Source organism: Drosophila mauritiana, chromosome 2L (assembly GCF_004382145.1).
Source record: "Drosophila mauritiana strain mau12 chromosome 2L, ASM438214v1, whole genome shotgun sequence".
Lineage (NCBI taxonomy): Eukaryota > Metazoa > Arthropoda > Insecta > Diptera > Drosophilidae > Drosophila > Drosophila mauritiana.
In genome coordinates this window covers 10,206,752-10,230,120 of record NC_046667.1, presented here as the reverse complement: position 1 = coordinate 10,230,120, position 23,369 = coordinate 10,206,752, and the positions used below count along the sequence as shown (strand labels likewise).

At 41.1% G+C, this 23,369-nt stretch overlaps 9 protein-coding genes across 12 annotated transcripts; 2 read left to right on the top strand and 7 right to left on the bottom strand.

Moving 5' to 3' along the window:
• Positions 1–5: 5 nt before the first annotated feature.
• LOC117150332 (thrombospondin type-1 domain-containing protein 4) lies at positions 6–7,436 on the bottom strand. Of its 3 annotated transcripts, none has more exons than XM_033317179.1 (11): positions 7,320–7,436; positions 5,389–5,422; positions 4,939–5,014; positions 4,139–4,659; positions 3,797–3,978; positions 3,457–3,614; positions 2,075–2,276; positions 1,829–2,010; positions 761–1,768; positions 547–697; positions 6–484 (listed from the first exon to the last, which is right to left on the bottom strand). In XM_033317179.1, the coding sequence occupies exons 2-11, from the start codon at positions 5,412–5,414 to the stop codon at positions 351–353; spliced, it is 2,640 nt and encodes an 879-aa protein (XP_033173070.1). In that variant the 5' UTR covers positions 5,415–5,422; positions 7,320–7,436; the 3' UTR covers positions 6–350. The 3 variants fall into 3 exon arrangements, with proteins under 3 accessions (XP_033173070.1, XP_033173068.1, XP_033173069.1); XM_033317177.1 differs by having other exon boundaries at positions 7,333–7,436; XM_033317178.1 differs by lacking the exon at positions 7,320–7,436 and adding an exon at positions 7,017–7,041.
• Positions 7,437–9,476: 2,040 nt separating this feature from the next.
• On the bottom strand, positions 9,477–10,759 carry LOC117148417. Its single transcript, XM_033315788.1, has 5 exons — positions 10,552–10,759; positions 10,283–10,500; positions 10,059–10,226; positions 9,666–9,995; positions 9,477–9,610 (listed from the first exon to the last, which is right to left on the bottom strand). Exons 1-5 carry the CDS (start codon positions 10,646–10,648, stop codon positions 9,545–9,547), a joined length of 879 nt encoding a protein of 292 aa, XP_033171679.1. The 5' UTR covers positions 10,649–10,759; the 3' UTR covers positions 9,477–9,544.
• A 189-nt stretch (positions 10,760–10,948) lies between these two features.
• On the bottom strand, positions 10,949–12,624 carry LOC117148425 (E3 ubiquitin-protein ligase CHIP). The gene is made up of 6 exons (XM_033315800.1): positions 12,216–12,624; positions 11,939–12,137; positions 11,736–11,877; positions 11,490–11,595; positions 11,374–11,430; positions 10,949–11,304 (listed from the first exon to the last, which is right to left on the bottom strand). Exons 1-6 carry the CDS (start codon positions 12,336–12,338, stop codon positions 11,062–11,064), a joined length of 870 nt encoding a protein of 289 aa, XP_033171691.1. The 5' UTR covers positions 12,339–12,624; the 3' UTR covers positions 10,949–11,061.
• A 233-nt stretch (positions 12,625–12,857) lies between these two features.
• On the bottom strand, positions 12,858–14,171 carry LOC117150489 (CD2 antigen cytoplasmic tail-binding protein 2 homolog). The gene is made up of 3 exons (XM_033317391.1): positions 13,984–14,171; positions 13,733–13,925; positions 12,858–13,671 (listed from the first exon to the last, which is right to left on the bottom strand). The coding sequence occupies exons 1-3, from the start codon at positions 14,085–14,087 to the stop codon at positions 13,012–13,014; spliced, it is 957 nt and encodes a 318-aa protein (XP_033173282.1). The 5' UTR covers positions 14,088–14,171; the 3' UTR covers positions 12,858–13,011.
• A 338-nt stretch (positions 14,172–14,509) lies between these two features.
• Positions 14,510–17,332, top strand: LOC117145869 (TBC1 domain family member 16). Its single transcript, XM_033311695.1, has 2 exons — positions 14,510–16,301; positions 16,377–17,332. The coding sequence occupies exons 1-2, from the start codon at positions 14,817–14,819 to the stop codon at positions 16,998–17,000; spliced, it is 2,109 nt and encodes a 702-aa protein (XP_033167586.1). The 5' UTR covers positions 14,510–14,816; the 3' UTR covers positions 17,001–17,332.
• Positions 17,333–17,466: 134 nt separating this feature from the next.
• Positions 17,467–18,836, bottom strand: LOC117145878 (transcription initiation factor IIB). The gene is made up of 4 exons (XM_033311706.1): positions 18,736–18,836; positions 18,267–18,678; positions 17,978–18,212; positions 17,467–17,914 (listed from the first exon to the last, which is right to left on the bottom strand). The coding sequence occupies exons 1-4, from the start codon at positions 18,750–18,752 to the stop codon at positions 17,631–17,633; spliced, it is 948 nt and encodes a 315-aa protein (XP_033167597.1). The 5' UTR covers positions 18,753–18,836; the 3' UTR covers positions 17,467–17,630.
• Positions 18,837–19,245: 409 nt separating this feature from the next.
• On the top strand, positions 19,246–20,250 carry LOC117142367 (cilia- and flagella-associated protein 20). The gene is made up of 2 exons (XM_033306296.1): positions 19,246–19,725; positions 19,782–20,250. The coding sequence occupies exons 1-2, from the start codon at positions 19,450–19,452 to the stop codon at positions 20,103–20,105; spliced, it is 600 nt and encodes a 199-aa protein (XP_033162187.1). The 5' UTR covers positions 19,246–19,449; the 3' UTR covers positions 20,106–20,250.
• Positions 20,187–21,340, bottom strand: LOC117142345 (methionine aminopeptidase 1D, chloroplastic/mitochondrial). Its single transcript, XM_033306265.1, has 3 exons — positions 21,234–21,340; positions 20,505–21,178; positions 20,187–20,449 (listed from the first exon to the last, which is right to left on the bottom strand). Exons 1-3 carry the CDS (start codon positions 21,314–21,316, stop codon positions 20,253–20,255), a joined length of 954 nt encoding a protein of 317 aa, XP_033162156.1. The 5' UTR covers positions 21,317–21,340; the 3' UTR covers positions 20,187–20,252.
• A 786-nt stretch (positions 21,341–22,126) lies between these two features.
• On the bottom strand, positions 22,127–23,263 carry LOC117142352 (ER lumen protein-retaining receptor). Of its 2 annotated transcripts, none has more exons than XM_033306286.1 (2): positions 23,135–23,263; positions 22,127–23,067 (listed from the first exon to the last, which is right to left on the bottom strand). In XM_033306286.1, exon 2 carries the CDS (start codon positions 22,971–22,973, stop codon positions 22,335–22,337), a length of 639 nt encoding a protein of 212 aa, XP_033162177.1. In that variant the 5' UTR covers positions 22,974–23,067; positions 23,135–23,263; the 3' UTR covers positions 22,127–22,334. The 2 variants fall into 2 exon arrangements, with proteins under 2 accessions (XP_033162177.1, XP_033162169.1); XM_033306278.1 differs by having other exon boundaries at positions 23,140–23,263.
• Positions 23,264–23,369: the final 106 nt, after the last annotated feature.

Genomic DNA, 23,369 nt, shown 5'->3' with positions numbered 1-23,369 from the left:
TTTATTGAAATTCATTGGTTGCGTATGAAACAACATAGTTTTTTCGTTTCTTAATGTTACGTTTAAGAATATTATAATTTCACTAAATAATATGTTTTAGTCTTCATCTAGTTTACTTTAGTATGTTGTTATTGATTTGCGTTAATACATTCTTTTCGATCGGATATTTTTAACTTTTGCATTTCCCTGCAAGCTTGCTTTTGAGCTTTAGTGTCAGAAATACTAAGTTCTAGAGTTAACAAAATGTCATATGCGGGGGGTAAAGCTTGATAATATGTTTTTTAACTATTCTGCACGGCGGTTAAATAGTCGTTTTATAAATTAATTAAGACTCTTACGAACTACGAACTTTAAATGCCGCCCGTGCAGGAGAAACAACAATTATCGCGGTAATAATCGTAGCTACATAACTTTGCCTGCGAAGCCCACTGGCAATTGGAGAACTTATCCGCGCAGACTGGAGTCACTTCAGTTTTTGGAACTTCTGTAAGGTAAAAAATATAATAAATATATAAATTTAACAAAATATTCCAGGTAGAAACCCACCTGCACACGCTTGCACATTGCAATTGCGATATATGGGCTCCCTGTTGGTGTAGCGACAATGCGTTGATTCCCGCAAGGCGTTCATCTTGATGTCGTACTCCAAGCATCTCACACTGCGTCGTTGGGTTCCACCACCACATGGTTTGGTACACTGCAAGAAACGAATGCCATCAGATATGGTAACTGAATCACAAATCAAAAAGTATCTGGCTACCTCCGACCAATCCGAGTAGTGCCAACGGGCGGCACAGTACTCCACCTCCTCGTGGGAGCACTTCTCGACGGATTGCGGCTTCAGCTCCGGCGTGCACTCGCTGTGCTCCGTGATCAGCTGGTTCCGGATGCACAGCACCTCGCGGGTGCGTGTCAAATCGAAGCAATCGCCATTGCACGATGACCAAGGACCAGTGAACCAATCACCCACCTCGCAGGCGGGCTTCTCGCAAGGACGACGACTTTCGGGTGTGGTGCTGGGATCACATCGCTGCTCGCCAGCCTTGGAGCGATCACAGAATACTGTGCGATACTCAACGCCCGAACCGCAGGTGACCGAGCAATACTGATTCCATTCGGACGTCAACCAAATAGCCGTGGCGTCGCTACCATCGATTTTGCTCCTCTTCACTTGGCTGCTATTCGATGAGGATTCCAAAGTGCCTGACAGGCGGTATCGGGATAAATTGCGTCGCCGATTCTTGGGACATTCGCACTGCTTTTGCAGGGGTGGCTGATCCTCCATGCAGGCGGCCTTATCGACGTGTATGACCAGTCCGGAAGCCAGTTCCTGGACGCAGCTCACCTCCCTGCGCCGCAGGCCGCCGCTCGACGAGCAGCGACACTCGCCCCAATCGTCCAATCTCCAATACGCCGGACAGGGTTGCGTGTTGCAGTGCAATAGGTTCTCGTTCAACACCGGTTTCACGGAGTGCATGCAACGTCGCTGCGAGTAATACCGCAATGGATTCTTTCGAATGCAACGGATGATGGGTGTCTGCGTGCCGCCGCCACAGGATTTCGTGCAACCACTGAACCCAATTACTTTCCAATTAAAGATACGCTTGCGTCCCGCCCGAGAGCTACTGGATGAACTTGTGTCCTCCACTCCGGATCTCAAAAGGCCATCGCTGCTTTCCAGCGACATTTCGTTTTCCTCGGACTCGGAAACTATGGGCAGCATGTACTCGTACTTCACGCCAGTATTATTGGCAGACTTGGTGAAAACCTAAGAGATAATAAATAAATATATAGAAGTAGATGAAGAGAGTTATATTTGGGGCTCTACCATAAGTTGCAATGAATCCCGAATGGGTCCAATGCTCGTGATCCACTCGGTCACCCCATTGCTGTCCTCAGCTCCGTCGATTCGATGATAGTCGAAGACGGCACCAACCGCTTCGTAGGATCCGCTCTCCGAGACAGTGTTCTCTCCATTGAAAATGGCCAGCTCCTTGGAGGTGCGCAGAACTGGATACCAAGATTTGATAATCATCATGGGCACTATGCAATGTCAGGGGAAGTACTATATTACCCAGCAAGTTGATGCTATTCTTGAGTTCAGTTATCGAAATATTGGAGGCACCCACTGGCAGTGTGGTAACATGTATATAGGCATGTTCCGGCAGCGGATCTCTGGTGAAGATGCCCGTGACAGGCCGGCAAAGTAATCCTCCACAGCTCACGGATCCACTGTGCGCATACAATCCATCGATTTCGCCACTGGCTTGCACTGCCTAAAATATGGTTTTTATAATTCATATTATAAACCATATTATGGATATTATAACTATAATATTTACTCACCAGCAACAACAAGGGCAATAATGCTATCATATTTGTTAATTTTTCAACTACTTTATCTATATATTTAATACTTTGAATATTCTTTATATCGAACCAATCCACAAAAACTATCTTCAGCTTCTGCAGGGGAACACTAAGAATACGCCTTTATATATGGTAAGTTCAGGGTAATTCTCGTACGAGTGGAATTCGTGGGCTTTGCAAAAACATTATTTATTGGCCACTTATTAAGCATACAAGATAAACAACAAAATAAATGAGTACAAAATACATTCAGTCAGCCATATTAAGGGGCATATGTTCTATAAGCAATTGCTTTTTGGATCGACTTTCTGTACGCACAACTGCGGCAATGTGTTTACTAAAATAATTCATTGAAATTAAGCTCATTGGACTTATTCCAGTTTTTTGCTTTCACGAAATTATTTCCACTTTGATTTGTTGACCTATTCCGCTTCTCAAGAATCAATTTGAAAATTTAAAGCCTTGGACAAAGTATACTAAATTAAATAAAACAGTTTAAAAGGGTTTCAATCAGTAAGGCAAATTAAATTGTATCGCAAATCAAGTAAAAACATAGAAAACGATAAATTATAACTTTTATTTGATATATCATATATCAAATCAAATATCAAATATCATTCAGATATATCATATCATTTATTTATTAACTGATTAACAGTTTCACTTTAATTAAAGTATGCGATCTTTGAATGAACAAAAACTTATAGTTTGAGAGACAGAAAACAAAAATCAAGGTTAAAATTGAAGTATGCCTTAACACTTTATATACACCGATATGTCTTTAAATTTATTGTTTAAATTTCATTACGGATCACTTTAAATGCTGCGTGCTTTTTGATTCAATGTGAAACCAATACTAAGTTTTCAATGCGATTCTTGTACTTGAAAAAGCTCTAGTATCGAAAAATGAGTGCTTTTAATGTGCGATCGTTGCTTTGTTGCTGGTGGTGGCACAAATATCTTATTTTAAATTGCAAAAAATATTTAAAAAAAACTCAATATAATGAAATCATAATTTCTTAGAATTCACTAGATATATTTGCTGTATTTTTCTAGCATTATTATTATTTATTTAAATTTACTAACCTTACAAGCTCCATCCACACAAACAGCGCGATCCCAAAATTGCGACCTAAAATATTCAGCTGGATGTCCACATGGAGTTCCATCAATTACGGATTCGTTCAGTGTAGCAAAAGATTTCATTCCAAACGGCATACAGTTCAGCTCACATTCAGCGTCATCTACAAATTATATAAAAAATATTATAAATTATATTATAAATTATTATAAATTTAAAGTGTTTAAGCTTGTTAATAGATTTTAGGATCGAAATAGATACTTTCGGGTAAGCTAATATATATTTCGACTTATGCTTTTACTTTTTTTCGAATGAAACCATTTTACAGATCATAAATGCACATACCCTTCACATAGGGTTCCCACCTATATCGATGACCATGAAAATCTTTATCGTTGTAAGTCGAGCATTGGGAGGCCCGAAAATCCGGGGATTGTTCGTCGCATGGCACATCATTGCACAGTTGATACCGCTTAAAGTATCCGACACATGCATTACTCGTAAGCTGATTATTCGTCAATAGGTTACTGAAATCGGTAAAAGAATAGAGTGCTTAGGGATATTATCTCAAAACATGCTAGTGAATGCAAACAGTAGGATTGAGAGCATATAGCTCAAACTATTCCATAGTACCAATAATACCCTATATATCTTAAGAAGTAGTATTAGGTTGTATATATAACTCACCGATTGATGCATTTCCTAACCTGATACTTAACGCCACCACCGCAGCTTCGGGAGCAGGAGCTCCAGTCACTCCATTTGTCCCACCGTGGATATGGATATACCTTCTTTTTTGCCTTCTTCGAAGTTACCGAAGTTGCTTCTTGCGGTGGATTGGGAGAGGAGAACACCGTCTCCACTTTTGGAGTCTGTCTTGTGGTCGCCACATTGCCACTTTCGAAGAGATCCTTGGTAGTCACACTTGGTAATGTCGTGGTTTCCAGTACAGATTTGGAAGTCGATGTACTTGGATTGGTGCCATTCAATGATATAATCGTTGTTGACTTTAATACTTTTTCATCGGATTTGTTGGATATTTTACTAGTGGTCTCGTTCTCCAAGTACTCCTCCTTATTATTCGGTTTTTGCTTGGGTGATAGATCCTTTCTCGTATGCCACAAGTTTGCCAGCTCATAATATGAGTTATTTGAGATTTTCTTTTTCGTTTTGGGTTTTCGGTGCTCTCTGAGCCAATCTTGATGTTTCTGTGAGTAAAAATCAAAATAATAAACATGATTTCATCAATTTATGACCATTAACTAAAGCACTTTACAACAAATTTATGACATACAGCACTATTAGTTTGACATTAATTAAACTTCTAGCTTATCAACACCAACATGACATATTTTTCAAAAGTGATAATTTATAATAACACTTTAAATGAGCTTTGAACGTAATGAATGAGTAGGAATCAGTAATTAGATTAAATAAAATAAAATTTCCTGCATTTTATAGTTTATAGTTTACATCGAAGGACCTACCTTAATTCGCTCTTTAGTTGTTAAATCCGCCTGCACAAAACTAGAATCGTGTATCGTTGCGAGAATTGTAAGAATACTGTAAATAAAATTAAATAAAATAAAAATACAATCTTGTGTGCATAAAAGAATAGTTTAAAAGCGGAAATTGAATGTTTCATCAGTTTAAACACATCTCTGAATCACTTCCGATTGATTCCCAACACAGCAATGCAATCTTAAAGGCAAAAAACTTCTTTGAAGTATCTAGATCTACACTTTTTACAACGTTTTCTGTGAAAACGAGCCACTGTTCGGCGGCAGGGCAAACAAATCTTGATTAAATCCAGCTGAGCAAGATGTTCACCCCGCCCACTTTTTGTGCTATCAAATTTGTATCTATTGAAAAGCCCATCTATTCGTATTTTGGGTAAAGATTGAGCTACACAGCGTTTGGAGATACTATTTTCTTACCTGAATATTAACAACAGCTTCGCCATTTCTAAGCCTGTAAAAATCAAGGAGATACATTTAATTTCAATTAGAATTTATCCAAAAACCTAAAACTTGTGCCGTACTTAACAATTTCAAGAGACCACAGCCTACATATATTTAGATTATTTTTCTATGTACTTGTAGATAAATTCGCTAGCTATTTTTAAGCGATCTTTAATGTTTGCCAGTACGCATGTAGAGGCTTTGTATTAGCAGCTCGGCACAGAGGAACTCAAGTTCCATTATGTTCATTGATTACGATTAAACCGACCGTGACTATTCGACTGGAATGGATGTACTTTCGGCAGCATATAGCAATGTAGCATATAGCAATGTAGCAAATAGCATACACTACCAACATCCGTGAACAAAAATGGGAAGGGCGTATTTCATTAGAAGCCTCCACACCCACTCAACATTTTGGAGCTACATATGTATATGAGCACACAACTATTGCGTATGCTACAAATACGCACAAATATGTTATATAATTATATAAAAATCAGTTCGGTTCTCAAGCTGCGACTTGGGAATTTTAGCTTAAAGCGAACTTATTATATAAAACATCTTCTGATAGGATTTGAACCTATATATTTTGGCAATAACTAAAGACACTTGGCAAGGATGCTTAGTTAGATCGCAGCTTGTTACTACATAAAATCTTAGCTTTAATGTCATATCATAGTATTGTATATATACTATGTAATGTTCTGGACTCCTTATAAAGAGCAAAGTGCTCTGCCGCCAGTGACACACATTCGCGGAGCGGCAATTGCATACCCTAGAAGTGTACGAGTTGGCGGGTATGCGTGTTCCTAATGTCACAATGGACTTTGCCTACTTAACTGTGTCAATAGGGCCATTCTGAGCCAATCGTTGCATTTGAAACTGCATTTGCCCATGTGTGTTGCAACGGCATTAGCACTTCAGCATGCCACTGAACTCGAAAACACTCAATTCGAAGAGTGCGGATATTATGAAGAACTTGCATTAAACTGAAGTGTTTGGAAAATGTTCAATCGTTTCGAGAGAGGAAGGCAAATTACTTGGGGGCACCAAAATATTTTGATACATATGTCATATTTTCTGGGCATTCTTGTATTTCGTCATTGACGCTGCTTCGCTTTGCCATAAATTACATGTGAAACTTCCGCAATTAGCAAAACGGGAAACAATTTTGAAACATGTGTGTGCGCGCAGATGGGATTGTTTAAATTAAATTGAAATCTATGAAGAAAATATGCTAGTATGTGCCTGTCTGCCATTTGATTTCGCTTTCAGATTTGGACAACTGCCTTTGCGGCTCACTGCCTGTATTATTATTATCCGATCGATCCTAAAACCTGGAAATGACTGTAATTACGCTGCCACATTTAAGGCGTGCAAAATAATGTTGGTGTTTTTTTTTTTTCGAAAAAATTGAAAACTCCATCGACAGAGGGCTTTCTTTCATTATGCATTCAGTGCTTGAGTGATTACTGTCATCGGACAGATAACGACTCGATATGAGTGAGGTGAATTGGTTTGTCCCACAACGAGAAACCCGAATCAATTATACGCATTTCCCCCAAAATGCAATTAAGCCCATATTCAAAATGTCTTCGGACCTTTGAAGAGTTAACAAACCGAACAATTGAAGATATGGGTTCACTGAAAAGGTTTTCGAAAAAAGAAAAGGACATGTCACTCAAAACGATCAATTATCGGAATACCTTACTTTTTCGTTACGCTCACTAAAATTATTAAATTATTTATTTAAATTTATAGGTTTTGTAATTTGGCTCTTAACTAAAAGGATCAAAGGATATCCGCTTAAATGTTGTAACAAAATCACTAAACAAGCAACACTGGGATTTTGCAATTTTCTAGGATTAGTTATTCGATCGATTAGATATTTGCAAAAAATATACAAATATATAGCACCCCGTGTATCACTGCACGCCTAATTCTGGATTAATTGAAGCCGTCGTCTTCATCGCGTGGTACTCAAATCCGAACTGAAATCCGAACTGAATTTTCGGGAAAGCCGCTTTGGGAACAAAAGTGCTGGAGGCAGAGCGCGCCGCTAGCATCAGCGCAGCTCTGGCGATCGAGTGGTGCTAACAACGGCACCCGTGGCTCCCCGATTTCCACCGGGAGGAGGCGGCGGAGTGGGGACCCATCCCCCGTCCACCATCTCACCAAGCCCCAGCCACAGCACTCACATGGGCATGGAGTCGATTGCCAGCGCCACCCAAAAGTCTGGAGCCAAACGTGCGTACATACAGATAGGCGCACATCCACAGCACAGCTATGGTCGAAAAAGTAGTTGCTCTTTACATTGAACGAAAATTATTTATAAATATATTAGATTTAAATTTTATTAAAATATCTTGTTTGCTTGATTCTTTCAAGTGGCAAAGCAATGTTTCTAATTAACAATATACCATTTTAATATAAGTGGTAACCAATAAACTAAATATATTTCAATTTCATAATTTAATATTTCAAGTTATAGAAAATCGCTAAACAATTGCTACACACTAATATCATGCTTCTTTTGGCAAGACAAATAAATTCAAGTTCATGCTATTTAGCTGACCGCAGGTGTTCCTGTGACCACGGGTGAGTTACAATAATGTGGGTGATGTCTCTGCATATGTATGCATTTAACTTTATGTAGCTTTCAGCGGAATATCAATGCGAGAACAAATGTACATTCGAACCTTACGCAAACGCTTAATGCGAAAGTGATCCAAGGAAATTTATGGAGCCCAAATTGGTTATAATTTAGCAGAACTCAATCCGGACTTAAGCTTCCCACACAGAAACTAAGAGAAGAAGTCTCTCATAATAGCAAGAACTTAAAAAGTTGGCTTAGAATATAAGAAAGCTAAATTTAATTTGAAGCCTAATTGATTTTTGGAATAAAAACATATGCAGTATATGCATAAAAACACAAATAGCTCTACAGTTATTTAAATTTATTATTTAAGTTATTTAAATTTATTTATTTAAATTTATCTAAGGTCACTTTTGTTTTATTATCCCTTATCTCACAGCTTTCCTTTCTTTAAACTTTTTTAATAATTTCTGATTTAAAAAAAAAACTATTCTTTCTGATTAAATGTATTTACTACGTTTTTCATAGAAGTAGAATTCTTCAATGGATTTTACTAAGACAAACCCCAACTTGGCAACTTATTGAAACTGCGCTTGTGCATCATTAATTTTGTATTTCGAAGATTGGGTGGCTATTAATTAGGTCGTTTGTTGCTATGCTGATATGGAGCAATAAATCTTCATTTTGGTTTTATATATAATTACACATTAGCTTAGTTTCCTGCACTTGGGTCAACTCTCTTCGCCCACATGAAGTAGAAAGCCCCAAAATCTCAGACAATAGTGCATCGAGTAACTTGATCTACTACATCCAGTTTGAATAGACGCACTGATCTTTTATAAAAGGCTATACTTCACCGAAAGCCTTTTAAACTCCGTCGACCGCAAAGCTGCAATTAACCCTAAGCTTCATTGTGCAATAAATCTTAATTAATCTTAATTCCTCTTTGTGGAATTAAGTTAACGGAATTCAATTAATAGACGCTGTGCAACTGAAAGTGCACTTATTTCGAGCACAGGAGTGATTTTTTAATTAATGGAGCAGTTCATTCATTATTCCACTGAGCAAAGTAATTAAATTGTGTAATTCTTCCCATTGAGCTCAGGTAAAAAGGATTTAGAAGATAATCCGAAACTGGTGAAAGTTATAAGTAAACAACTTAATAAATACAACCGAGTTAACTATTTTATATTGCTATAACTTCACAAGTGCCCCTTCTACATATTTCACAATTTGTAGGCGGTCATAAAAATTGACATAATGGCAGGGGCGGATTCGTAGTAAAATATTCGGGGAACTGTTTGAACTATGAAGTAACTGCTTGAGTAATAAAATTCATTTAATGATTTTGTGTTGATATTACGTTAATTACTTAATGTTTGGGGGGAAGAACACTTTCAATTACCCGATTATTTAAAACATTCGTGTGTGTGTTGGTAGAATAACATTTAATGCGGTGCATGAGTAACTTTAAACGTTCTGTGTGTTTTATTAATAACAGTATAAACTATTAATATGAACTAACTGATACATCTATTTGTCACTAACCGGAAGTCTCTTTAACATTGGCTCATGTAGGTTGTAGTGCTGTACCATTTTCTGTAATATAATTCTTATTAATTATAATTCTTTAAACAACAATTGATATACGAACCTCACAAAAGGAAACATCAATGGAGCAAATAGCCTGGGCCGGCGCTTTTCCTTCGACTGATTTTGAATTCACAACGCGAACCAAAGGCAAGCCATCCTCGCCATTTTCGATGGAAATATAGTTCTCCTTGACAAGAAACGAAAGTTGCAAGGCGTTCTGAACGGTGTCCATAAAGTTGTTCGGATTGCAAATCAGTTTAAAGTACGGAATCGGCTCTTGATTGCCCTCTCGATATATTTGTCTTATTTGCTTCAGCATGTGGGTAACGGACGCTGCTCCTTCGTCCTTGCGTTCCAATTGGTCACTCTTTTCTGGACGCTTCTCATCAACCTACAAAATCCATAGTAATATGAACAAATATTACTGTGAGATATTGTTTAACAAATGACTTACTTGAGATTTCGTTTTGCGGGGAGCACGTTGCTTTTGAACCACCACCTTCGGAGTAACATCTATGAAGGGCAGCATGCTATCATTGGTGAAGAGCGGTCTTCCGAACTGAATAGCCAATGAACAAAGAGCATCCCAATCCTCTTCGTGCTCTTTGAAAACCAAATCGTTCTATGGAAGGATCAAAAATTACGGTTAGGCATAAATAAACTATACAGTGCACCTACGATTGCCGTGGCCACCATTCGGTCCGTGAAGTTGGTGTTATGTTGGATAGCTTTTCCCACAACTTCGTAATTGCGACGCAGTAGCTCCGTGTCCAGGACAAGTTCCGTGGAGTTTGTACGGCGGTCTTCATGTCCCTTGTTGATATCGTTGGCTGTTTGAATGATTTCCTCGATGGCCGCGATAGACTGGCCGAAGGTGTTGTTTTCGATTTGTTGCTCTGCAATTCAATTAGTTATTTCAGATATTAGTGATTTATTATTTTACTTACCTATCTCAATATTCTTTTCGATCAGATTTTGCAGACACAGTATGCGAGCATCCTGGGCCGACCCCTCCATTTGCGATTGGCTTTGATCCGCATCCATAGTATTATTAAATAAATACTAAACAAATAAAACCAAAGTAAAGCCAATTGTGAATTCACATCAAAAAGTTCCTTTGAAAATGATTTCGGCAAATCTGTAAACAACTGTATATCGATAATTAGCTTTGTCAAGATATCACCAATTTTTGGACTAATTGGAATGGGTCATCAAAATGATATTGTTTTCACACTACCGCTAACTCACTATCGATATCGTTAAAGTTAACATTATCGTGCAAAAGCTTTTTTATTTATATTTTGAACATTCTGTTTAATTTAATAATAATTACACATTATCCAATTACAATATAAATCTCAATTGCAGATCCACATTTATTATCACTAATCTGGTTTTTAGACAATGGGAACTGGGTTCTAACATCTAATCAATGACAATGCCAACTAACAAATAACTCAATAATCTAAAGACCATTCGTTCTCGGCAATAAAAGAGTCAACCACTTCCTTCATTGAAAAATTTGGTATTAGTTGATCCTGAGTGAGCTTAACGCGTGTCACAGGATCGAAATGTCCAACCCGCTGTAAGTGCTCTTCTATATCTTTTCGTTCATACGTAATTCCAGATGGAGTTATCACAGGGTCAGTTAATATTTCAAAACTTATTTTGCCACATAGAAAATCGGGAACGTCACGTTTCTGTAATAAGTAAATAACAATATTAAAAAAATCTGTTCAATATTGGTTAATTTTAATTAAGCTTTTTACCTTTCGACGTTCGTCAACCTTAGAAAATATATTGTTAAGTTCCTTAATATGATCATCCTAAAAAGTACAATTAGCTTGTAAACTCAGCTAAATAAACTGGTTAAAGTCCGACTTACGCATTCTTGCTCAATTTCCTGTTGCTTGTCTTTCAGCTGCTCATCATGTACACTTCCATTCAGCTTTAAATTGGCCAAACGGCTTTCCATGTCCCCTTTTATTAGACTGAAACAGAAAAATTTAGTTTTAGTAAAATTAGTTAACAGTCCTACCAGCCGTAATGCCATTTTTTTAATTTTTACAAAAAATGCCTTTACCTCGTTAGATGACTAAATTTACTTTGCACTCTAGAGAGTTCATCTTACCCATTTAAATAGCTTTGCAGCTCGATTTCCTGCTGTATTCGCTTCTCCTCCATAACATTCCAGCGCTTTTTGCGAGCTAGTCGCAACTGCAGTGTAATATCATCCCCAAAGTTCTGCTTTTGCTCCTTGGACAGATCGTAAGCTATAAGTTTAATATATGATTAGTTAGTGTAGAGAACATCTAAGGCCAGGTATTATCTAACCCCGCTGAAGGTGCTTTATAGCCTCGTCAAAGTTGTCGATTTCCATGAGTCCTTGGCCCAGGAAGAAGTGTCCCTTCAACAGATTCCCATCGATGTCGAGGGCGCGCCGACAATCCTGGCAGCACAGTTCCCATCTTTTCAGTTTCAGATTGCAAAGGGCTCGGTTTGTGAAGTATGTGGCGTTTGTGGGGTTCTTTATCTACACATTATATGGAGCATAGTGCATATGTAAACAACAAAATACACATTACAATAACAAAATATGTGAGACACCTACGATGGCCTTTGAGTAGCAATTTATTGCGTCGTCATATTTTCGGGCTGCAAACAGGCAGTTTCCCTGCTCCTTTAACTGCTGATCTGATAAATTGGTCGTGGAATATATGTGCTTGGTCGTCATCCTGACAAATCTTCTGCGCCTGGTCCCAAATTTGATTTTCCACCGATGAAAAGTGAGTGTGTGTCCAACAACACCAAAGCACAAGTAAATTTGTTTCCTCTGCAAGGATTGGGCAACTGCTACACGAACTCAACAGTTAACAAAGTTTTAAGTGGGAAACGGTGGTGACTTCTGAACGCTCATAACACGAAATAGATCTCGGGCTATTCGCCTGTATTTAATTAAACATAAAACAATTTTCAGCTACGTTAATCGATGTGTTTCCAGAGTTGTCAAAGCTTACAAGCTTAAATCAAAGCTGCACAATTATCGATTGCACTATCACCGACCAAACGATACTTTTGGCACACTATCGTTTGCACATACAAAAAAAGAATAGAGCGCCATTTTCGAGTTTCTCGACTGTCAGATACCTCTTACTGAACTAGTGGGTCTGATAGAAGAATCTTTCGGTATTCCTCCTCGAGTAACTCGAATACATAATTTAGTATATCTGACCAAATTTAAGAGCCGACAGAATCAATCAATATGAATATGAATTTTATTTTAAGTCCAAACCAAGTGTAAACAAATTGAAACCTCTTGTAAAGTATAAAGTATACAATTACAGAACAAAGTCTATATGCAGAAAACAAGTGAAAACCCAAAGAATTTAACATTTGTTACCTAAGGCCTACAAGTACAAATCGAAATCTATGCGGTTGCTGGTATAGAAATTTGTGTTTTCACCGCACTTTCGCACATAGACTCCGTTTTTGAAGTAGTTCTCCTGGGACCATTTCAACATTTTCTCCGTGGAAAAGGGTCCCTGAATTTCAGTCTCATCCTGTGACCATTTAAACTCCCAGGTCACCTCCGAGGTAGTCGTCGTTGGTTTGGAGCTATCACTCGATGCCTTGGAGCGCTCCAATTCTTTCGTTTCGAAATCATCTGCATACATATCCATATCATCGGCTACTTTAGGTTTGCTCGTTCCTGGCAAATCGGCTATCTTGGCCTTGATGCTTTCGTATGTATCCTGATATATATCCATATTGCCCGTCTTCGAGAGAATCTCGTTGGCCAGCTCGGTGAGCTGAGAGATTTCCTGTGTCTTTGGGTCAACGATGCCGGCCTTTTTCTGCTTAATCTTCTGAAGGGTTGTTAAGACGGGGCGCTGCTTTCCCAGTCGCTGCAGGGTCATCTTGACAGTCTCTCCCGGCTTCATAAACTCGAGCATTTTCATGAGGTTCATGGACAAGTTAAAGGCCTTGCCCGCGGGTTCGTTCTTATCCTCATCGGAAGAGTTCCCGTCATCTTTGGCCGGGTCGAAGGCGTTCTTCTGTGTGCCAATCTGTTAGACAAATATTGCTTAAAAATTAAATGTTTGAAATAAGCAGTGATGGTATCCTTACCTTAACCCAGTCTATATTGTCCAACCAATTGTCCTTTGCTTCCGTCTCCTTGTTCCAATGGTAGTGACCATCTTTGTCGAAGTGTCCCTCCTCCAGCTCTTCCTTCATATTGAATGGTGTTACCTTCACATCGTCTTCCACTTTTGCCACGCCTTCCTCGCCGCCCTCAATGTCACTATCATTGAGATATTCCCTGCAAACAAGAAATGCCGAAATCAAAACAATCACTGTTTGCAGGTTTTAAGCATTACCTTTCGTAGTCATCAGAATCCTCTTCATCGGAGTCAAGTGTGTGTTTCTTGAAGGATTCCTCTTTTACTTTCTGGGATGCCTGGTGTTTTCTTTTGCTCGCCATTTTATCAAGAACTCAAAACAAAACTAAAAGCAATTTCAATATTTTCAGGCGACTATTGATTCTATTTACGTTAGTGAAGGTAAATCTATTAAAAATCTGATATCGATAACTGGAACATATGCTGTTCCAATTCCAATGTTCCTGTAGTTTCTTAAATTTATTTGAATTATATTTAATTAATGTATATATATTATGACTTGTATTCCATTTGATATAAAGTTGGATTATGTAGAGAAAACTTATAGAAATAGACTTAGATTTTATTGATTTGCATACTGAATAGGAAGATATTTACATACAAATATTAATATATTATCTTTGATATTAAAAATCTACCTTTTTATTGCAGCTTGAATAATAAAAATATCGAAACCAGTTTTAAAACCATCGACTGTTAACTGCGCCTGCGCTGAGTTTTCGCGTAAATTCTTTTCCTCCAATGTCATCCTGCTTGTGAGAGGTCCCTAGAACCAAAAGTTAATAGTTTTTTTTTTTCACCAATCCGCTGCGTTGCAATTAATTGTTTGATCAAAGGTTTAGCCAACAAATTCCTAAAACTATGGTAACCAGCGACCGCCATAATCAAACCAAGATCTGCCAAACCAGAAGCTAACCAGAGAAAAAAATTCCCCATCCGCCCACTAGTAAATCTGTAAGGATTACTCCGTGAAGGAAAACTATAATTCACCATATAGTAGTTACCCGCTCAAAGATATCAAATTCGAGACCATGCCCATAGGAAGCATTATCAAAAAGGCTTCTAGCTTCATACTGGGCGACGAGAGATTGGACAGAAAAATCGATATTGCTTACGAAGACAACGAAATCCTCTTCTGCAAGAATAACGTCTGCATCCATCCGCCCACAATCGCCCGCGATGAGTCGGATATACTGCACAATCCGGGCTATCTGACCTGCACGACAAAGACCTTTGTGGATCAGTATAATAGCGCCAAGAGGCCAACGCTCCTGCTCACCTGGATACCGAACTCGTCGCTATGCAAGTACACCAATCTGAATGCCGACGATTGCCGGGGTCAGTGCAATCCGAGGAGCAAGTCGCCGGACTCTCGAAATGGCTATTGCCACGTGACCATTCCTCAGACGATCCAGGAGCGGGACATCCGGGAGGAGGACGAGAGCGCGGCGGATATGCAGGAGCTAAAGAACGAACTGCAACCGCTGCTGGGCGGCCAAGCTGCATCCATAGACGACCTGACCGCTCTGCTGAAGAATAACCCCATCACGTCGGTGAACATAACGATTTCCAATCCGCAGATCGAGAACAGCAATATATCGCAGTCCTTCAACTGCATCACAATCCGGCCGGATGTTAACAATTGCTCCGATTGCACTAATGGTTCCGGAGTGGGCGATGGCACGGCAGCCGATAACCCAAAGTGGACGACCCCCGAACTGCTGGCCTTCAAGCACAACCTGGAGTTTCCCGATAGCGGCAATTCAACTCCGGCCGATCGCCAGAAATCCGCGATGAAGTGCCGCCACTTCTCCGTTGACCTAAGTCAAATGCGATCTCTGCGCCTTTTCTTTAACGACGACAACTGTACTTCGGGTCAGCTGGTGATAGCGTCGCGGGAGTCGCAGTACAAGATCCTACATTTCCACTACGGTGGCTTGGATCACCTGGCCCAGGTGCTGCACCAGTGGCACTGCTTTCTGCACAACATCACATCGGAAACGGGCCAGGATAAGTTCGATTTGCCATACAGGCACTTCATGGTCTGTCGGCCGGAGGTCAAGAAATCGGAAATGCATCCGGACGAGGGCGATGTCAAGAAGATAACCACGAACTTCTTCTACGGCACGCTGCTCAATGAGAAGGGACAGATCGAGGACGACTTGCTGCTCCGGAAGTGTGTCTTCTTTGGTGGCTTGGAGAAGAGTCTGCGAAAGACGGTGTGGCCATTCCTCCTAAAGTGCTACTCATTCTCCTCGACATTCGAGGATCGCGCAGTGCTCATGGACATCAAGCGGCAGGAGTACGAGGAAATTACGCGAAAGCGCCTGTACTCCATGTCCCCAGAACAGCAAATTCACTTCTGGAAGACCGTGCAGATTGTGGTGGAGAAGGATGTGGTTCGCACGGATCGCACCAATCCCTTCTTCTGCGGCGACGATAATCCCAACACCGAGGTCATGAAAAACATTCTGCTTAACTTTGCCGTATACAACACCGGAATGTCCTATTCCCAGGTAGGTCCTAGTCCTAGGTCCTAGGTCCTAGCTTCTTCAAATTGTCCTGAATATATATGTGTTTATAACCCACAGGGAATGAGTGATCTCCTTGCGCCTGTCCTGTGCGAAGTTCAAAACGAGTCCGAGACCTTCTGGTGCTTTGTGGGCCTGATGCAGCGGGCCTTCTTCGTCTGCACTCCCACCGACCGGGATGTGGACCACAATCTGAGCTACCTGCGCGAACTGATCCGGATAATGCTGCCGCACTTCTACAAGCATCTGGAGCAGCACAACGACTCCATGGAGCTGCTGTTTTGCCATCGTTGGCTGCTGTTGTGCTTTAAGCGCGAATTCACCGAAGCGGTGGTCATACGGATGTGGGAGGCGTGCTGGTCGAACTACTTGACGGACTACTTTCATCTGTTCCTCTGCCTGGCCATCATCGCTGTCTATGCGGATGATGTCGTGGCCCAGAATCTGCGCCCGGACGAGATGCTGCTGCACTTCAGTTCGCTGGCCATGTACATGGACGGCCAACTGATCTTGCGGAAGGCGCGCGGCCTGCTCCACCAGTACCGCCAGCTGCCGAAGATCCCGTGCACCCTGAGTGGCCTGTGCAAGCGTTGCGGTCCGGGGATGTGGGACTCCGAGCATCGGCCGGCGCTGGAGTGCGTGGGCCACAGTGATGACGAAAAGTGCTCGCTTTCTATTGACTAGTTATCTAATATATACACTGTTTAAACTCAGCAATAACTATTGTTGGCGACTGATATAATTCGTCATTAACTATTAGCACATGTATTATGCTTTGGAATTATTAGTTTGCTGCCCTGCTTGGCTCTCCAAATGAATTTGGCCATTTACTACGTTTAAACGCCCCGCTTTATTTGCAATTGATAATGTTGAAAGTTACAGATTGGTCTTATTTGCGAATATTTTATCCATTTATATTATTACTAATTACTTAAAGCTTATGTATAAACAGAGTACGTGGTTTGTTTAACTTATTTTCGCAAATAACTGGCAAATAAACGTAGTATGTAATTATTGTTTCTGGTTATTAGCTTATTATATAATCGGCTATACCCAAGATACACCAAAAATGTAAAGATAAAGCAAGCAAGCAAAGTATTACGAATCATTGGAATAAAGTTCAAAAACTGTATGGGTTTAACTCAGCTAATTAATTTAACAATGATTTAATTATGTTCTGATTGGTCCAACAGTTCTATTTGAATATTAGTTATGCTAACTTTATTTAATAAAATCGTACTTTGTGATTAAATTAGGAATTTTCCTTCACTTAACGTTAGCGTTAGTATTGAGCATCGGATCTACGAAAAAGAATTACATCTGTGGTAACTGATCAATGGGAGTGGTAAACTTAAAGTCCTCGGGGAAGAGCTTAGCTGCGTGCGGATACATAAGTTTGTAGGACTGACGGATGGTGACATCGGCCACACCGGCTATATCACCAATCTCCTTCTGGCTTCTCTTATGCTCGGAAGCTTGTGAGGCCATATAGATCGCGGCTGCGGCCACAGAAATTGGCGAACGTCCCGGTACAATATCCATCTCGACGGCTTTCTTTGCAATGTGCGTGGCAGCGCGTTGAACCATGTTCGGCAGGTCTAAGAAGAAGTATAGGTATTAATCCTGCTTCCTTCAAGCACAGAAAGTCTTTAGACACTTACCCAAGTTGGCGCAGAAGCGGCACATAAAGTCCGCAGTGGTTATGAGATCCACACTGGTCTCGAGGGCCTTCAATGTTAGCTTAAAGCAACGTCCAATCTCTTTTTTGCTGATCTTGCTGACAGCACATATTTCCTTGAATGTGCGAGGAACTCCTTCTTGGCGACAAGCTATATACAGACAAGCGGATGCCTTGGCATCATTGGAACGACCCTTGAGGTTCTTTCCATCATGAACCTACAAGAAAACGGCATGAGGTCTCAACCAAATCAACCAGAACTCGATTGTCACCTGTTTGAACAAGTTGTTGGCCCGATCGACAATGGTTTTGGGCAAGTTAATGCGATCGGCCATCGAGGATATCTCCTTAAAGGCTGATATGAGGGAGCGATCCGAGCTGCTCATGGTGCGTCTGTTTTGGTACTTGGGTGCTCCAAAGGCGTCAAAGGATGCGGATCCTGTGCCCGGACCAATTATGGTGGACAAGTCGCCGCCACTGAGCAGCGGATTCTCCGGTCCACCGACACGACTGGGATCCACGCCGCTCTTCTCGTTGCTGAAGGTACGCCACTCGGAGCCCACATCAATTACGCGGTCCCCAACCACCAGACCACACTCGGAGCAAATCATGTCGCCAGCCCTGTAGTCCTCGATGAGCGGAGATTCGGGGTGTGCGTAGCAGCACACCTTGTTGTTGTCCAGTCTGCAAGCAGTAAGCCATTATTGGTGTCCACAAATTGATAGGAAACACGACTTTTACCTGGATGTCGATGCCATTTGTACTCTGTAAGCTATATATTTTTTAATACTCACATCAACTGGTGATGTGACTTTGGCCGATAACTCGATAGCTGCTTAGGTGTTCGCTTTATAGAAATCGGAATATGGAAAAGTCAACTTTAACAATTATTTTTCTATATTTTAAGTTTCCTTGCTGTTAATAACAACACTTAACCACCTTTAGCAATTTAGCAATCTGTGCAACTTTCAAAATTAATGTGCTATATTTTAAGTTTCCTTGCTGTTAATAATAAACACTTAACCACCATTTTAACTTCATAAAAAGTTTTTAGTTCATTAAATTAAATTTTTACCAATAATAGGCTTTATTTGTCTAGCTAATTCCAAAGTGACGCATGTTTTGATTTAAACTTTAAGCTGTTTCTTTTCCACCGTTCCATAAGGGAGGCAGGCCTTCAACTTCGCAATATCGCACCCCACATAAACATGCAAGCATGTTCGAACATCTGGAAAGGTGGCAACCCTGCTCGTTTATTGTTATGGCAACAACAGGATGCCGTGCTAAACAAATTCATTGACATGAGAAAATAATCTAGTTCCGCATTGATGTTCGTAGTTTGTACGAGTTTCGGCTGTGCGAAAAATTTACGGCCACCCTTAACTGGCCCTATATAAATTTCGAAGAGACTATACTATCCGTGGGGCGAACCGGTCACTGCACAGCAGTCGCGAAATGTTCAAAAACACTTTCCAATCGGGATTCCTATCAATTCTGTACAGTATTGGCTCGAAGCCGCTGCAGCTGTGGGATAAGAAGGTGCGCAATGGACACATCAAGCGGATCACCGACAACGACATACAGAGCCTCGTGTTGGAAATAGTCGGCACCAATGTCAGCACCACGTTCATAACATGTCCGGCAGATCCGAAGAAGACGCTGGGCATCAAGCTGCCCTTTCTGGTGATGATCATCAAGAACATGAAGAAGTACTTCACGTTCGAGGTTCAGGTAAGCTTCGTCATCTTGCAGAAGCCAGTAACTCCATGATTTCCGCCCCTAATCAGGTTCTCGATGACAAGAACGTGCGGCGAAGGTTTAGGGCCAGTAACTACCAGTCGACAACTCGTGTCAAGCCTTTCATTTGCACCATGCCCATGCGATTGGACGAGGGATGGAACCAGATCCAGTTCAACCTGTCCGACTTCACGCGTCGCGCATACGGCACCAATTATGTGGAGACACTCCGTGTACAGATTCATGCAAATTGCCGCATCAGACGCGTCTACTTCTCCGATCGTCTCTACTCGGAGGACGAGCTGCCGCCGGAGTTCAAGCTCTTCCTTCCCATTCAGAAGCCGGTGCAGAAGTCCAATGCGATTTGTAGCTAAATTCTGTATGCATCGTCAATCAATTAGAGCACCTAACCAGACGGAGTCGACGCTTAAAACGGCACAAAATGCACAAGACTGTCATCCAGCACTCATTCAACACTTTATGGGAATCACGAATAAAAATTGCATCATGTACATAAAATTCTATTGATCTCTTGTAAGTATCTCCGTTCCCGTCTCGGTTATCAGAATGGTGTGCTCGAACTGGGCGCTGCGTGCGCCATCCAAACTGATCGCCGTCCAGCCGTCTTCCAGCACTGCTATTTCTGCTCCGCCCAGGGACAGAATGGGTTCAATGGTGAAGGTCATGCCCGGCTGCATCTTTCCAGGAATCTCATTATCTACGATGGGCAACATGATTAGCGAAGGACGAGTTTCTTAAGCAGTCTAACTTACAATAGTGTAGTATCTCCGGGGGGCCGTGGAAATAGCTACCGATTCCATGTCCAATGAAAGCAGCTATCGATGCCAAGTCATGTTCGTCGCAATATCTGTCTATGAACTTTCCAATCTCATTGAATTCCACACCGGGGCCGCACAGCGAAATGCACTGATCCAAACAGGATTTAGTGGCCTCCACGAGAAAGCCACCCCGTTCGTCCACGTCGCCGACGCGAAATGTTTCCGAGCAGTCGCCATGGTAGCCGTTCAAAAAGACTGTGACATCAATATTTATAATATCCCCGTCGGCCAACTGCCGGTCATCCGGAATTCCGTGACAAGCGATATTGTTGATCGACGTGCAAATGGACTTTGGGAAGCCGGCGTATCTCAGCGGCGACGGATACGCTTTGGACTCGAGAATTCTTTCATGCGCAAAGGCATCAATCTGATCGGTGGTTATGCCAACTGTTGCTAGTTTACCGCATTCGCGCAGTATCCTGGCCGCCAGTCTGCCGCTCAGACGCATGGCATCAATTTGATCCTGGGTTTTGATTTCCGGCGATCCCAGCGTGTTGCCCGGTGGCATATTCTTGAAGTAGTACGCCGGTTTCTGGATCTCCTCGGGCACAAAACGTTCCGGGGAAACCTGGCCGGTGGACACGATTTGTTCATATTTGCCAGTATCTCTGCAAGTACACCCATTATAATGGAGTACTGAAACAGATAGGGCTCAGAGCATACCCCTTAACTTTGCCGAACTGAAACAAGTTTCTGGCAGTCGTTTTCTGGTTCATTAAACGATTTAAAAGCCCAATTCTGCCCATTTTGTTTTGATTATGACATTTTTGCAGTGTGGCAGTGCTGTAAATATTTTTATAGATAACAGCCGAGTATTAAGGGTATTCCTCTTTTTTGATAACGACACTGTGCTTCAAGTTTTTGAAAACTAAAAATTTTATAAATATGTAAAATATATTTATACATCCTGACTTCCTGTTTGCATCGCAATTTAGTAAATAAAAGAATATCGAGTTATTTATTTTACTTTGTTTATAATATAATATCTGCAAAAGTGTTTAAAATATTATTTATGCCACATTAGGTTCGTATTTGTTTCGTACATGATCTCCATATAAATTAAATTTTACATCTGCTGGCATGGCTGCGAAGCGTGCAAGGTTAAAAGAGGGTGTTGCAGAAATCTTTTCGGAATTCAATAGAAGTTGTGCAAAGCAGCACTTGGAGTTCCTACGATCCTGTGGCCTGTTTTTCAGAATATGTGTATTATATGTTGACATCGCTCATCATTTACTTTACTATTAGCCACACGATAAGACTTAAAAGTTACTCGAATTTTTAGGATACAGTCGGCTTAAGAGCTATTTAATGCATAACTTTAAATTCTTAATTAAACAAAGAAATCTATGACCTCTTCTGTGATACTATTGCGAATCAGATAAGCCTCCGCGCAAAAGAGAAAACATTTGTTTCGATTTTGTTAATTAACGTTATCTCTTACTGGAGTAATGTTTTCTTTTTAATATTTTTGGATTCTAAAATTTGTGAGTGCAGTTCGGAAAACGGAGATTAATACATTTGTTACATTTTCAATGTACGATGTCGGTATTGCATAGTTTATAGTGTACTTTCGATTTTCGGTTTATTTCTCATTAAATAATTACAACTTAGGCGCTCCCCTCGATTCTGTATCTTTTGTATAATATGAACGAAATACGCGTTGTCAAACGGGCCGTGGATCGCTCGCTTGTTTACTCTGACGTCGATTGATGATGTGTGCCGACAAAACACAAATGCCCCACATCTATGCACTTATCCATCCGCTTATGCCGGCAGCTGGAGCTTCTTGCCCTTAAGAACTTTGGTAATGTATAAGTAGAAGAAGTCGCAGTACAAAACGGTCTGGACAACTCCGGCGAAGATCGCGATGAGGTCGTAGTGCGACTCGACCATGTACCGGTAGACCCAGTTGAGCAAGTAGAGTGCACGGTACGATCCCAGGGCGAAGAGGTAGTGGCTGGTGATGGACTCGGCCTCGCCGGTTCTGCTCACGAGGAACAGCTGCGGCAGAATGGCCACCGATTCCAAATAGATCGAGAATGTCCACAGCACTTCCATCACGGTAAACTCATGGTTGATGACCAGCGAGAGCAGGGCGCACGGCACCAGCAGGAATTCGATGCGGAACGAGTCGTGATTGTGGTCATAGGTGGCCTTAAACTTCACGTACATCAAATACACGGTGGCACCGGACGTGGCCAGGAACAGCACCTTCATCACCGAGTTGTACAGGCTCACGTAGGTGGTGAACAGATCCAGGTAGCGCGTCAGGTAGACCACGGCGAACAGAATCTGCGACTTGCCCGATATTCCGGCGCACGAGCGGGTCTTCCATATCTTCAGCAGCAGTATTATGATGGCAAACACATGCGACAGATCCCCAGCAAAGCGAAAGATATTCATCCTGATCTAATCGCCGACTTGGCTACTTGGCTGCCCGGTTGGCTGTTTGATTGTTCTACTTCCTTTCGCTGCGGCTGCGTCACGGAACGCACGCCTATATGAAAATGGGAGTGTATACTATAGCAATAATGGCGGCATTCAGTGTTTCAACAGCTGCCTACGTTACCAAAATTACTTTTCGCCTAATTTGCCAACGAGTAGAGAACTGAGGGCTTTGCCGCTTCTGAAAAAAACTTGTCAGAATGTCGGCATAAACAATGACGTGGCTGGTGAATAAGAATAAGTTTGATAACATGGCCACTGCTTATCGATATCGATAGGAGCCGCCACATGATTTTTTTAATGAAAATTTGACCATCTCTAACAAAAAAAATGGTAAAAAATCACACGATTCAA